Raw genomic sequence first — 14,673 nt, 5'->3', positions numbered from 1 at the left:
TGCGCTAACATTTTTTCATTATTTTCTTGAAACATTATGCATCCAAATTTCAATTTTCACTTGATGGCTATGCTCTTTTGTCCAAGGTGTCTTTATTGAATACTTTTGTGTCCCAATCTAAGCTCTAGTTGTAGAGTTGCACCTCCTAGAAAAAAGCTCTGGTTATATTGTTTTAGTTATAACTTCCCCCATACTATTTATATTTTACAATTGTAATATGCCATTGGAAAGTTATCTCTGAGTTCTTTCATTTTCTAAGCTCTAGTTGTAGAGTTGCACCTCTCAGGAAAAAAAAAACTCCCCTTGTATTGTTTTAGTTATAACTCCCCCATACTAACCATATTTTACAATTGTAATATGCCATTGGAAAGTTATCTTTGAGTTCTTTCATTTAAGTTGCAGACTGTGTGTGTATCAATGGTATACATAGTTTTTATCGTTTTGCAAACCCAAAAAAAAATTGTCATTTAGGCCCTCAAAATTCCCCACAAGTTGATAACCCCAAAAAAAAATAAGTAAAAAATTTGAAATAAATGTGATTTTTTGTCATAGTACTCTGAATCAATTAAAATAATTTGCAACTCTACTTTGTAAATTATTATATGGCTATATGGACAATCTTTGTGTTCTTCCCCTTTTGACTAACAAGTATACATATATACTTGCATGTCTTTCCTTTATCACTTGGCACATATGCTACTACTTTCTTGGGCCCCATGGTTCATGTGGCACCTTACTAAACTTCACCAAGACAAAAGGGTCCCACTTCATTTTCCATATTTCTACATCACATACACTTAATAGCTATGACATCATGTAGGTTCAATTCCCCACTTTTTACCACAGCATGTGACTCGCAAATTTGCAAATCTAACAACTCACTATAGAGTAGGTCAACTCCCTGTAATTCAGATAGGTGGTAAGTTGTGCTTCTAACATACTCAATATTCATAATTAACTTGATCTTAGAACCATTATGATAGTTTTAAACGCATGAGGGTTTAAGTAGAGTTATATGATGATATGGAAAAGAAATTCTAAAATAATTTCAAGTGGTTCTTTTACACTAAGAATTCACACAATCAAACATCATGCAAGTTCAATTCCCCACTTTTTACCACAGCATGTGACTCGCAAACTTGCAAATCTAACAACTCACTGTAGAGTAGGTCAACTACCTGTAATTCAAATAAGTGATAAGATGTGCTTCTAACATATTCAATAGCCATAATTAACTTGATCTCGAGAACCATTATCATAGTTTTAAATGCACGAGGGTTTAGGTAGAGTTTTTTTCAGAAGAAAAAAGCGTAATATATTCATTAAAGAAGATTACATAGCGCATATGCAAGAAGCAAATGCAGAAATGTGGCCCAAGCCACATGCAAATTTGCTAAAAACAAATCCCAAATAAAGTCCCCAAAGGCCAATATTGCCCCCCAGAAGGCAACCCATAGACATGGACTGAACGACATGCTAATCTGTTAAAACAGATCCCAAATAAAGCCTCGAAAGGCCAAATGTTGCCCCCCAGACAAGGCAACCCATCATAAGGTGCAGAAAAGGCACCAAGAAACCAAGCAGACAAGCAAAGAAAGGAAGAGCATCATGATCTGACCGCCCAATGTGGAGGGAGAGGCACGAAATGAGGAAGAGAGCAACAAAAGAAGCCACTCCTTCCCCGCCCCCTCAAACTCTCCATCCAAATCAAACGAGAAACAGAGGAAGAATGCTGACGCAATCCTCTGCATCTGCCTGCAGAAAAGACCAGCAGAGTCATCCATAGAAGCGGCACGAAACAGGGCAGAAGCACCGCTGTTCCCTCAACGCTCCAAAGGATGTGCCGTGACGAGATCAAGCCTGACTGCCGCCGAGGAGAAAAAGACCCACCGGAGCAGAGGCAACTCGCCTGACTGCCGCCGAGGAGAAAAAGACCCACCGGAGCAGAGGCAACTCCGGGGGCAGAGGCGGCAAGGGAAGCCACCTCGCCCCCGCTATGAGAAAACTAAAAGACCAGAGGAAGAAACGAGTCTTCAGATGAAACCCTCTCTGTTGCCTTTCGCCGCTCGACTCAGGAGTCCCCGGAGAAGCCCACGCAGATCCCCACTCGCCTTCTGGTGTTGACCTTGCTGGTTCGCCGAACGCTACTCAGGAGAAGCCCAGACCCGCCTCTAACCGCTGAGCTGTCCGTTGACCCCTGTCTGCAAAGTTACTTAGTAAACCGCTGCCCCTGTCTGGAAACAACCCCTGCTCACCGCTCCTGTGGACGCTGCTCCTGCTCCTTCAGCCCATCTAGCTCGCCGCTTTTGCTCTTGCACCCAAACCCCTGTTCGCAGCTCCTTGCTTTCGCCGCTTCTGAAAGTTACAGCTCGCCGCTCCTGCTCCTTCAGCCCCCTGCTCGCCGATCTAGCTCTAGCTCGCCGCTTCTGTTCCTGCACCCAAACCCAGCACCCAAACCCCTGTTCGCTGCTCCTTTCTTTTGCCGCTCCTGAAAGTTACAGCTCGCCGCTCCTGCTCCTTCAGCCCCCTGCTCGCCGATCCAAACTCTAGCTCGCCGCTACTGCTCCTGCACCCAAACCCAGCACCCAAAACCCTGATCGCTGCTCCCCAAGTTCGATGCTTGCTCTCCTTGCTGCTTCGCCGAACGCCGCTCCTCTCAACCTACAAGCGCAACCACAATAGAATGGGCGATGGCAGAACTGGTCCGTCGTCCGCAGATAATGGAACGAGCCCAAGCAGAGTTAGACGAAGTCGTTGGGCGCAAGAGAATGGTTGAAGAAAGTGACATGGGTCGTCTCCCTTAGGTACACGCAGTGATCAAAGAAGCGTTCAGAGCGCAGCCGCCGGTTCCTCTCTTCCTCCTGCAATTATCTCGCCAGTCGCCACTCCTTGAACTCCGCATGATATTCTTCTCCAGCAAGCCCTTCAGCTCCCCTCCAACACTTCATTGTCATCAAGTCGAGGGTTTAGGTAGAGTTATATAATGATATGGAAAAGAAATTCTAGTAATTTCAAGTGGTTCTTTCACACTAAGAATTCAATGTGATATTTAAAACTAGTGATCTTTAAAAATTGTGTAACTCATTAGGACATCTTATTTGGTCATTTGATTGGTCCTTTATTTTTTAACCAAAACTCTATGCACATCTTACCAACATTTGATCATTTAAATGGTCATTTATTTTTATCATTATGCACATCTTACCAACATTTGGTCATTTAAATGGTCATTTATTTTTATCACTATGCACATCTTACCAACATCCCATTTGGTCATTTATTTTTTAACCAAAACTCCAAGTTACTTTGTGATGTTTTAATAAGTTCTCTATGTAAATTTCTCTCGTACTCAATTATTTGTCGCATCTCCCCCCAATTTAGAGAATGAAGTTGGCTAACTGAAAACATCCCCGTGGATGATTCATTATAAATTGCACCCATTTGCTTGGGAATGATTCTATGCGAAGTTTCAAATTAGCTAATTTTTTATTAATATATTTATTAATAGATGTAATAATGAAACAAATGTTGTGTTGCTCGACTTTACTGACCCTTTAATTTATATTGACTCTACTAACCCTCTACCCGTTTATACGCGTTTAATTTATATGGCATCTATATTGGAAATGGAATTTATTCTTTTATGCAACTAACTATCTAACCGGTTAATTTATATGGCTAGTTATATTGGAAATGGAATTTATTCTTTTATGCAACCAACCATCTACCCGGTTAACTTATATGGCTGGTTATATTGAAAATTGGAATTGATTCTTTTATGCAAACAAAATGCATCCGTTTAATTTATATGATTAGTATATTGAAAATTGGAACGGCATTCACGATTCTTGGTAGTAGCAGGCTACAGAGAATATGTTAAAAATGCAAATATTAAATATTATCCTGAATATCACATTATCTAACGACAAAACAGAAAAGTACCACTCATTAACTTTGTTACAGAGTCCTACCAAATGTCCTACCAAAAATCACACCACACAATGGATGCAATATTAAGTCATTTCAAAATGACTTCCAGAAACAGTATTCAACATGAGGAGAAAGCATGTAAACGACACCACACCATGGATGCAATTTCACGTCATTTCAAAATGACTTCCAGAAACAGTATTCAACATGAGGAGAAAGCATGTAAAGCAAATTAGGATCAAATAGAACGAAACCACTGATTTCCGGCCAGAAGAGCAAATTAAGATGGAGGCTAGGAAACTGATGATCTTTTTCCCCGACGTTTTTGCCTATAATGAAATTGAATATCTCTACACCACTTTAGTTATTAGTGGTGTGGAGTTATTTTTCGGATGTTTTCAATAAGTAATGTTTCACAAGTGAGGGCGCCAATACGAGTTTACACAAAGGGAAAAAATCTGAACTTAGAAATTGAAATGAGGAACATTTGCTTCGGAAGAAAAACAGAAGTTGGAAAGTGAGAGGGGGACATCAGGAGAAAAGGAGTCAGTTACAAGAGAGCCTATATATGGCGTATAAGGTTCTCAAAGGGTGGGATGCCATTTGTCAACCGTGTGAGAAGCAATTCTAGGTTGCATCCCTTTTCAGAGGGCTAAGGAATCTATTTATAGCTCCTACGACCTAAAAGAGAAGTAATATCATTGGTCCTAACGACAAAATGGTTCTCCTAGTTTTTTCTGAAAATGGAGGGCAAATATATAAAGAACTTTCATGAAAGACATAGGAACTTTCATGAAAGACATAAAGAACTTTCATGACAACGTTAACTTCTTAGGTTTCTCAAGCGAAGGGGCTCATATGAACTTTGCAATTGTATATAGAGCCGAAAATGAAATGTGATTACGCTGATAAAGTGGTGGAAAGAGATGAATGCGAGCTTCCCTAGATGGAAAAAATCTAAGAAACCATGCGTTAAAATCTAGCGTTCTCCGTTTCACAGACTTCCACAAGACACGAACGAGACATGCAAATCCGCCAAGTCCGGTAAGAATCCGGCTTACGAGATACGCAAATCTCTAGAAGTGCTCGAAAGAGAGATGTGAACTTACCTAGATCGAAATGCAAATCTAGGGATCTAGCTTTCAAAACCTATGCTTTAGAATCTGGCTTTTCCTTTCTCGGAGATTTCTTCTCCAAGCATCTGGCTTACAAGTCATGCAAATCTACTAGAAAGAGATGGACAACTCGCGCTTAGAAGACATGCCAATCTCTAAAAGTCCTGGAAAGAGATGGATGAGATCTTTTACCATTCCACGGAGATGCTTCCACGACTCCCCCAAGAGACATGAAAACAGACATTCTACCATTACAATGCAAAGCAGTGAACAACATATTGTTCACCTTGAATTAAGAAAACCTTGGAGACTATATACTGGAGAAACTTTATTCGCCGATAGTAATTCTACTATTTATAAAACAGACATTCTACCATTACAATGCAAAGCAGTGAACAACATATTGTTCACCTTGAATTAAGAAAACCTTGGAGACTATATACTGGAGAAACTTTATTCGCCGATAGTAATTCTACTATTTATAAAGGGAAGTGGTGTAGAAAAGCAGCGAAAAATAGAATTGTGCCAACTTGATCTTGTACAATATTCATTGCAGATATGGGCCACTAACCATCACTGATAGCGCAGAAAGGTTTTTTCAGATATTCACAAAACCAGCAAATCGCAGAAATCACGAAATCACGAATCGTCCAACACAAACCATTCATACCCCAATGGTAATTCAACTGTAAAGGGCCGTTTCATTCTATAACCAAAAACTAATTTGTACAATATTCTATCAAACATGGGTACCAACACCATCGCTGGTAAGACATTCCCGAAACCAGCAAATTGCAAGAAGTAATAATACATCTCTTCAATTGCCATGGAAAATCGATTAATAAAATATAGTTCACCTAAATGGAAAACATACAAGCCTGGTAAATAGCGACTTGTATACAACATATAATCAAACAGCACAATAAATATCATAAATTTACATAAAAGAAAGATGAGCTCCCAATATTAAACACAAACTTCTGTGATTCATATTGATTAGTTCTTCCAGTAAGAAGACAAACTTCTGTGATGCATATTGACAAACTACTGCATTTTCGTATTGAATTTTCAAGATAATTCTTCCATTTTCAGAAGACAAACTTGTGTTTCATATTGAATTTTCAAGAGAAGAATTTTCAAGAGAATTCTTCCATTTTCAGAAGACAAACTTTTGTTTCATATTGAATTTTCAAGAGAATTCCTCCATTTTCAGAAGACAAACTTTTATGGTTCATGGCTAAATTTTCAAGAGAAGTCCTCCATTTTCAGGACACAAACTTTTGTGATTCATATTAAATTTTCAAGAGGATTCTTCCATTTTCAGAACACAAACGTTTGTGATTCATATTGAATTTTCAAGAGAATTCTTCCACTAAATCACACATTCCAGGATTCTTCCATTTTCAGAACACAAACGTCTGTGATTCATATTGAATTTTCAAGAGAATTTGTGATTCATATTAAATTTTCAAGAGGATTCTTCCATTTTCAGAACACAAACGTCTGTGATTCATATTGAATTTTCAAGAGAATTTGTGATTCATATTAAATTTTCAAGAGGATTCTTCCATTTTCAGAACACAAACGTTTGTGATTCATATTGAATTTTCAAGAGAATTCTTCCACTAAATCACACATTCCAGGATTCTTCCATTTTCAGAACACAAACGTCTGTGATTCAATATTGAATTTTCAAGAGAATTCTTCCACTAAATCACACATTCCAATTTCTTTTGGAAACTGGAATCAAAACTTAATTTCTTTTGGAAACTGGAATCAAAACTTACTGCATTTTCAGAATGCAAACTTCTGTGATCCCCCTATTATTTTTCTTTTCAAGAGTATTCTAGTAAATCACATTCGTTTTTGTTAATTCTTCCAGTTAATCACATTCCCGATTTTTTAAAAGTTTTTTTTGTTTTTTTTCTGATTTTTGGAAAGCTTTTTTGTTTTTTTCCGACAGTGTCAGAAACACACATTCCAGATTTTTGGAAAGTGTTTCTGTTTTTTTTTCTGATTTTTGGAAGTATTTTTGGTTTTTTTCTTCCAGAAAACGCTTCCAGTAAAAATCACATTCACATTACAGCTATTTTGGCCAAAGCATTTCAAACCCCTAGGTGGGGTTTAACATTTTTGTAAAATTACTGCTTTACCGGCAACAAAGCAAAAAGAATAAAAAACAGATTCAACAATCGTTTCAGCTTCTGTTAAATCACAAACTTCTAGTGAGCGATTCCACCAAAAATTACCTCGAATCCTCCGAATGGGAAAAGCTTAATAAACACTTGAAAAAAAACACTTGAAAAACCAAATTCTTTCCCATAAATTAGTTTTCTTAATGACCTGTTATCAAGCCAGTGGACCATATATTGAGAAAAGAAACTTCCCATACCAACTCGGTAAAATGCAAGTATATTGCACATCCCTACGGCTTTACGATTCCACAATTTCCAATATGTAGGGAAAATAAACCACCTATAAAGGCAGGTTTGCTAGACATCAAATAGAAACGAGTATTTCAATTAGAATACCGATCTTAACTACAAACTAAGAGACCTTTTATTTATTTAAAATAAATGCAAAGATCCAGTAAATAAGACCAGACGGCAACATCAATAATCGAAGTGATTGGAAACAATTAAGTAAATTTAATACATTGCCACAAAAATCTTTCCACTTCATGAAGCACACAAACCAAACTGCCAGTGAAAATTTATTGCGGCAAGAAATCCAGGCAGTAAATAAGACGAGATGGCAACATCCCTCGAAAAATCATTGAAAACGATGCAATAGATTTAATAAATGCTACAGAAGGAACCAAAATGTGTATAGCACAAATCAAACAGCCAGTGAACATTTGTTATAGCCAAAAATCCGGTGGCATTATATTTCTAGATATGCTGAAATGACAAAACACTTTCAGTTGAAATATAAGGTTTGACGACTCTTTAAAACAAGAGTTCAAAATACTACATACTTACTACAAAGAGAAACAATCCTGAGGCTGACAAAAATGGCCACATTTTAAAGTTCTAAAATTCCAGCCCGAGCAATTCAAATGAAATAACAAAAAAAAACACGTAGAAGGTGATGAAGAAATATCTCTAGTCCACTTCCTCGATCTTGGGACCAGGGCCACTTGCGCCCTCGTCGCCAGCTCCAGAAGCTCCACCAAAAGCATCAGCACCTGGAAATCCCGCACCACCTTCACCCTGGTACATTTTTGCAATAATAGGATTGCAAGTGGACTCCAGCTCTTTCAACTTGTCCTCAAACTCTTCCTTCTCGGCCAACTGGTTTCCGTCCAACCAGCTGATAATTCCATCAACTGCATCCTCGATTTTCTTCTTGTCAGCAGGGTCCAACTTTCCTGCAATCTTATCATCTTTGATGGTATTCCTCATGTTGTATGCATAGTTCTCTAGAGAATTTTTGGCTTCTACCTTCAATTTCAGCTCTTCATCCTCAGCCTTATATTTCTCTGCATCCTGAACCATCTTTTCTATCTCATCCTTGCTTAGCCTGCCCTTGTCATTGGTAATGGTGATCTTGTTCTTCTGCCCAGTCGTTTTATCCTCAGCAGAGACGTTCAGGATACCATTGGCATCAATGTCAAAGCAAACAGTGATCTGAGGCACACCCCTTGGAGCAGGAGGAATACCAGACAACTCAAACTTACCCAAAAGATTATTGTCCTTAGTTCTTGCTCTTTCACCTTCAAATACTTGGATCAAAACACCAGGCTGATTGTCCGAGTATGTAGAGAAGACTTGTTCTTTCTTCGTAGGAATCGTTGTGTTCCTCGGGATCAAAACAGTCATCACTCCTCCGGCAGTTTCCAATCCTAGTGACAGTGGAGTGACGTCAAGAAGCAAAAGGTCTTGCACCTTCTCATTTCCTTCTCCACTTAGAATTGCAGCTTGAACCGCAGCACCATAAGCAACAGCTTCATCGGGATTGATACTCTTGCAGAGCTCCTTTCCATTGAAGAAATCCTGCAACAATTGCTGCACTTTAGGGATACGGGTAGATCCCCCCACAAGCACAACATCATGAACAGTGCTCTTATCCATCTTGGCATCCCTCAAACACTTCTCAACAGGCTCCATGCATTTCCTAAACAGATCCATGTTGAGCTCCTCAAATCTGGCCCTAGTAATGGTGGAGTAAAAATCAATTCCTTCGTACAAAGAATCAATCTCAATGGTAGTCTGAGCAGTTGAAGACAACGTTCTCTTCGCCCTTTCACAGGCTGTTCTCAACCTCCTAAGGGCTCTTGCACTGCTACCAAGATCTTTCTTATATTTTCTTTTAAATTCCTGAGTAAAATGGTTAACTAACCGATTATCAAAGTCTTCACCACCCAAATGGGTATCTCCTGCCGTGGCCTTGACCTCAAAGATACCCTCTTCAATAGTTAATAGAGAAACATCAAAAGTTCCCCCTCCTAGATCAAAAATCAAAACATTTTTCTCACCAACAGAGCTAGCCTTCTTGTCCAGACCATAAGCAATTGCAGCTGCAGTTGGTTCGTTGATGATTCTCATCACATTTAGTCCAGAAATGACGCCGGCATCCTTTGTAGCCTGCCTCTGAGAGTCATTGAAATATGCAGGGACTGTAACAACAGCATTCTTGATGGTGGTTCCAAGATACGCTTCAGCAATCTCTTTCATTTTAGTCAGAACCATCGAAGAAATTTCCTCTGCAGCGAATTGCTTTTCTTCTCCTTTGTAAGTAACAACAATCATAGGCTTCTCCGCTGGCCCAGAAATGACTTTGAAGGGCCACAACTTCATGTCATTCTGGACTGTTGGATCGGAGAATCTCCTTCCAATAAGACGCTTTGCATCTATAAAAAGCAAAACACGAAATTCGTCAAACAAATGTCTATCACACAGTCAAATGCAAATCATAAAAACTCAAAAACCATGTAACTTCACGACGTAAAGTCCGCGTCAAAAATCATAAAAGCTCATTAACTGTGTAACTTCACGACGTAAAGTCCGCACCAAAAATCATAAAAACTCACAAGCCATGTAACTTCACGACCTAAAGTCCGCACCAAATCACGACTCCAAAGAGAAAAGCAAACGTTACAAACTAATTTATCACGAATCAACTTCGTATGTCGAACTAAATACCGATTATTCATTTTCAATTCGATTCAGGGCACATGTAGGTGTATATACCACAAATCCTTGAAATCTCAAAATCCCAAACCGAAGATAGGACTAACCTAAACCCTTACCAAGGCACATAAATCAACTTAATTATTTCAGCCTAAACAAGGACCTTTCCTCATACAGAGTGGAAAGAAAAGCATAGGAACTCAAGCCAAAAACCTAAAGCCCATACAATAATTCAAAATTTGACAAAACCATTTAATACCGCACACAAATCAGAGTTAAAGATGAATAGTAACAATAAAAATAAACAGCAGTAAATGATAAATTAAGCATAAAGAAATAACTTGAAACAGCCGTTGGTGAAAGGGATAAAGGATTCACATAAACCGTTGGTGAAAGGGATAAAGGATTCATATAAATATTACGTCATTATAAAAAAAGCAGGCAGAAAACAAGAGAAAGCGGAACCATCTTCAGTATGATAACAGCTTAAATGCCAAAGAAAACAAGGAACAAAGAACAAAAACTACTAAAGGAGAGAACAAACAAAAAAGAGCGAATAAAGAGAGAGAGAGCTGTGACATCTAATAAATCACCCAGAAAACGAGAAGAGTGGAACGATCCACAATAAGGTAACCACCCAGAAAACGAAAGAGTAGAACGATACACAATAAGGTAAACACCCACAAAACGAAAGAGTGGAACGATATGCAATAAGGCAACCAGATCGAATTCTAATAAAAACAATTAAATACAGCTAAAAGCACAAAAAAACACAAAACAGAACGACCCAACAATAATAAATATCACTAACCTGAATACAACAGAAAGATACCACAAGTTCTTATTTAAAATTATCATAAAGCACCTATACAACCCCGTACAAGGATGAGCAAATACCAACGAATGGACACTCGAATAAACCAAAAAGAGACAGACGAAGATATACAGAAGCAGCAAAAGACGCATAAAACCAATACATCCCTAGTTGATATAACAGATGGAGAAAAAAAATAGATAAACCTATAAAAGCAACTTCTTCTCGTCATAATGAAACATAAAAACTAACCTTAAAAGCCAAGCCATGCCCGAGTTATAGATCTATTTAATCCAGCCCATTTGGAACCTTTCTCTATTATGAAACTAGGGCCTGCACCCACCCCATCTTTTAAAACCCTCTTACAGAAAAGGGGGTTTACAACTACGTGACTAATCTACCCAGATATTTAGTAGATCCATATTAGAGAACCGCTTCTTTTTTATGTCAGATTTGAACTAAAAAACGCCCTTAATCCCACTTGGAACTTAATAGATCCAAGGACGAAATGACTACATGAGGTTACCTCTATACCAGATCGTAAAAACCCCAACAAAAATAAGCCGAGAAAGCAACAAAACAACAAACAAAAAGAAGCAATCATCCTTTACAACAACCGAAAACAGAACATAACCGCCAGCCAAAAACCTATAAAACACGCCTGAGATAAAAAGGGTTTCAGAACTTACCGAAAACTGTGTTGGTGGGATTCATGGCGACTTGATTTTTGGCGGCATCTCCGATCAGCCGCTCTGTGTCTGTGAAAGCTACATAAGATGGAGTAGTCCGATTTCCCTGATCGTTGGCAATAATCTCAACTCGGTCATGTTGCCACACTCCTACGCAGGAATATGTGGTTCCAAGATCGATTCCGATAGCGGGGCCTTCTCCCTTTGCCATTTTCCAAAATAGAAAACCGTTGAATGCTCAGAAAACAGAAAATAGAACAATTATCGCAGCAAAGCTGACTGCACAGCGCTAGAAGGAACTCAGAGAACCAAAAATATAAAGAGGCGCGTCCGTCTAAACTACGAAGAGAATGAAACAAACGGTGCGCCGAGTGGCCTACAAATATGGAGAGGGAAGGGCTAGAACCGTTTCTCGAACATTCTCGGACTCTCCAGCACCGTCCTGAAATTCGCGGTCAAGATTCTTCGTCAGTCGGTGCAATCGTGGCCGTCCAGAACAGTGCCTTTGGACGGCCGTCGCTTAGACTGGGGTGCTTCAATGTAAACCGTTGATCTGAAATTTGACCGTTGATCTCACCAATAATATTTGAAATAAAAGTTTTAAAATAGTTAATACCCATAAAGAAATAAGCTAGTATGAATAATCTTTAGGGTTTGTGTTTGTATTCGTATTCGTGGATGACTAGTGTATAAAATACGAAATGTAAATTTTAAAAGTATCGTATATTTTATTAATATGACTAAATACTGTTTTATAAATTTAAATAAATTTAGTGTGACTTTTATTAGGGTTTGTGGTTATATTAGTATTCGTGGACTAGGGTTGTATAAAATAGGAGATGTAAGTTTTAAATGTATTTTATTTATATGATTAAATATTATTTTATAAATTTAAAAGCTTTCTTTTAATGGAGGGAGCCAAATAAATGGTTTTTTATTATTATTAAAGAAAAATTATTAAAATTTTAAGTGTGAATTGAGTTTGAGTGTGTTTTAAGTTTTTTTTTTTTTTTGGGGGTGAGATATGTAAAATGGTTGGTGAGGGATGTTTTTGTTAGGTATATTTTTTTGGGAAGGTTGTTTGAGTATAATAAATTTAATTATATTAAGGGTTGGGGTGGTTAGATCGAGTGTAATAAAAACTTGTTTTTTTATGTAAACATATTTGAGTAACTAAAAAGAAGTTTAGGATCTCCAACTTTTTATGGCAATTCACATGGAGAGAAAAAATAATTTAGGATAACATTTATAAATAAGATTTATGAGGCTTTCTTCTCTCGGATAGGGTGATAGGGAAGGGATGACCAGGGGGGCGCATGGCCACCACCCAACCAAGCATTACAGCTAGTGAGCACGGCACAATGCCCCATTGCTCTTATTTAACTCCACTTAATAAGGTGATCGTGAGGGCACTCAACTCAAGGTGGGGGGAGTTTTATGAATTGATTTGGTCGTTAATTTGCAATTAGTTAGCCATCACCTTAAAGCCAAAAAGTGACAGGAAAATATGGGAGGCTTTCTGCTACAGGACGAGTTGGGTTTATTGCACCACGAGACAATTGCACCGTGCATGCAAAGAAATGAAGACCCTATGCACAAATGAGTCATTGCCTGAGTTGGGAAGCATTTCCACAATCAGACCTCACATCAAACATCGCAGACAAGCACTCATGGTGGTTTCCAATTGCGCTTTTCATGGTTTGAGAGAGGGAACTCTGGTATAAAATCTGACTTCATTGCAAACGTATGCTACGTCCCCTGTTTCTATTCTAAGTATCTTAGGTGCCCAATTCTCTTATGTTTTTTCTTTCAATTAATTATTATCCCTTCCATGTTGACTTCCTTAATATTTCCCTCTTATTCCCGCTTTGTTGTATCCTTCTCTCACCTCCACATTTTGACTAGTGTCCCCCCAAGGCCTCAAGCATCCCCTTCTCACACAGGATTTGGAGAGTTTTGATTTCATAATTTAAACCTAAAAAAGACTTTGACCTTTCTCTTGACTTCCTCTCTTCTGTTTCCACTACTTTGCTTTGTAACACCCTCCTCTACATTTACCCAAGTTAACTAGTCTGTTGGGGTAAACATGTGATGACAGGCTACTACAATCTGATTCAACTCCCCATGTACAGTTAAGGAAGTGGAACCGATGGAACACAGACAACCTGACCTTCTACACCTGCAACAGAACCCCTAAGAGCCATCCATCCCATCCAGGTGACTAGCCCCTGAGACAAATTGACATTTCATTGCTCTAGAGCCTCGGTCGCTCCCATGACATGAGCATGCATGTGACTGGGGCCCTCCAGTCACTCTCACAACATTGGCATGCAAGCAACTGGGGTCTTTTTCAGCCAGTTCTGAGCCTGTAACCTTGGATTCTATGCCACTTTTTCAAGGCTAGGACTCAAGCCACTACCCAGAACTCCATGAAACTTTCAGGAATGAAAAGTAACATCAAAACAATGATGCAAATGCAAATACTTGAACAAAGACTTGGCTGGACCCCTACTAACCATGACAAGCATTTTGTCAAACATGTCACAAATATGCATTCTACAGGTCATAACAACATATATAAGCATAGGGGTCTCATACTTATCTGAGAATCGCTAAGAAGCATTGATGCCTTATCACATTAGTTGCATTATCATCTATTAGGTCATATATTCATTGTACATTCATTTACAAATCAAAACATGATGAGAGTCATACATCATCACTGTCATAAAACATGCTCATAACCAGCATATAACCAACAAAAATAACAAGGATACATCAGCCATAAATGCCTCATACAAACCAGTACATTTGCTCATAAAATACCAAGGATAAATAGTTATTATTAATGAATGATTAGGCCAACCAGGTTCGGATTTCCACGTACCACCCAACCATAGATTGGCTGAACAGAATATTTCTTTCATCCAATCACCCCTCATGTCATATTTCAAGCATGAATGTGGAACTTATAACCAAAACCAACCAGGGCT

The 14,673-nt window shown here is 38.5% G+C and overlaps 1 protein-coding gene across 1 annotated transcript; it reads right to left on the bottom strand.

Moving 5' to 3' along the window:
* Window positions 1-7,901: 7,901 nt before the first annotated feature.
* LOC149176917 (heat shock cognate 70 kDa protein-like) lies at window positions 7,902-12,042 on the bottom strand. Its single transcript, XM_089420015.1, has 2 exons — window positions 11,681-12,042; window positions 7,902-9,897 (listed from the first exon to the last, which is right to left on the bottom strand). The coding sequence occupies exons 1-2, from the start codon at window positions 11,889-11,891 to the stop codon at window positions 8,150-8,152; spliced, it is 1,959 nt and encodes a 652-aa protein (XP_089276141.1). The 5' UTR covers window positions 11,892-12,042; the 3' UTR covers window positions 7,902-8,149.
* Between the last annotated feature and the right edge of the window lie 2,631 nt (window positions 12,043-14,673).

This window comes from Pinus tabuliformis, chromosome 4_1 (genome assembly GCF_031772625.1).
Source record: "Pinus tabuliformis cultivar Carrire ecotype Pingquan chromosome 4_1, CPIR1, whole genome shotgun sequence".
In the NCBI taxonomy this organism is placed as follows: domain Eukaryota; kingdom Viridiplantae; phylum Streptophyta; class Pinopsida; order Pinales; family Pinaceae; genus Pinus; species Pinus tabuliformis.
The sequence above is the reverse complement of the archived record's forward strand: the minus strand, read 5'-3'. Positions and strand labels throughout refer to the sequence as shown.

What these genes read in the sequence shown, in the direction of transcription:
- LOC149176917 (XM_089420015.1), bottom strand. Translation starts at nt 11,891, where the DNA reads ATGGCAAAGGGAGAAGGCCCCGCTATCGGAATCGATCTTGGAACCACA. An exon ending in TCCCACCAACACAGTTTTCG is followed by an intron (nt 9,898 to 11,680) that starts GTAAGTTCTGAA and finishes TGCTTTTTATAG; the next exon opens with ATGCAAAGCGTCTTATTGGA.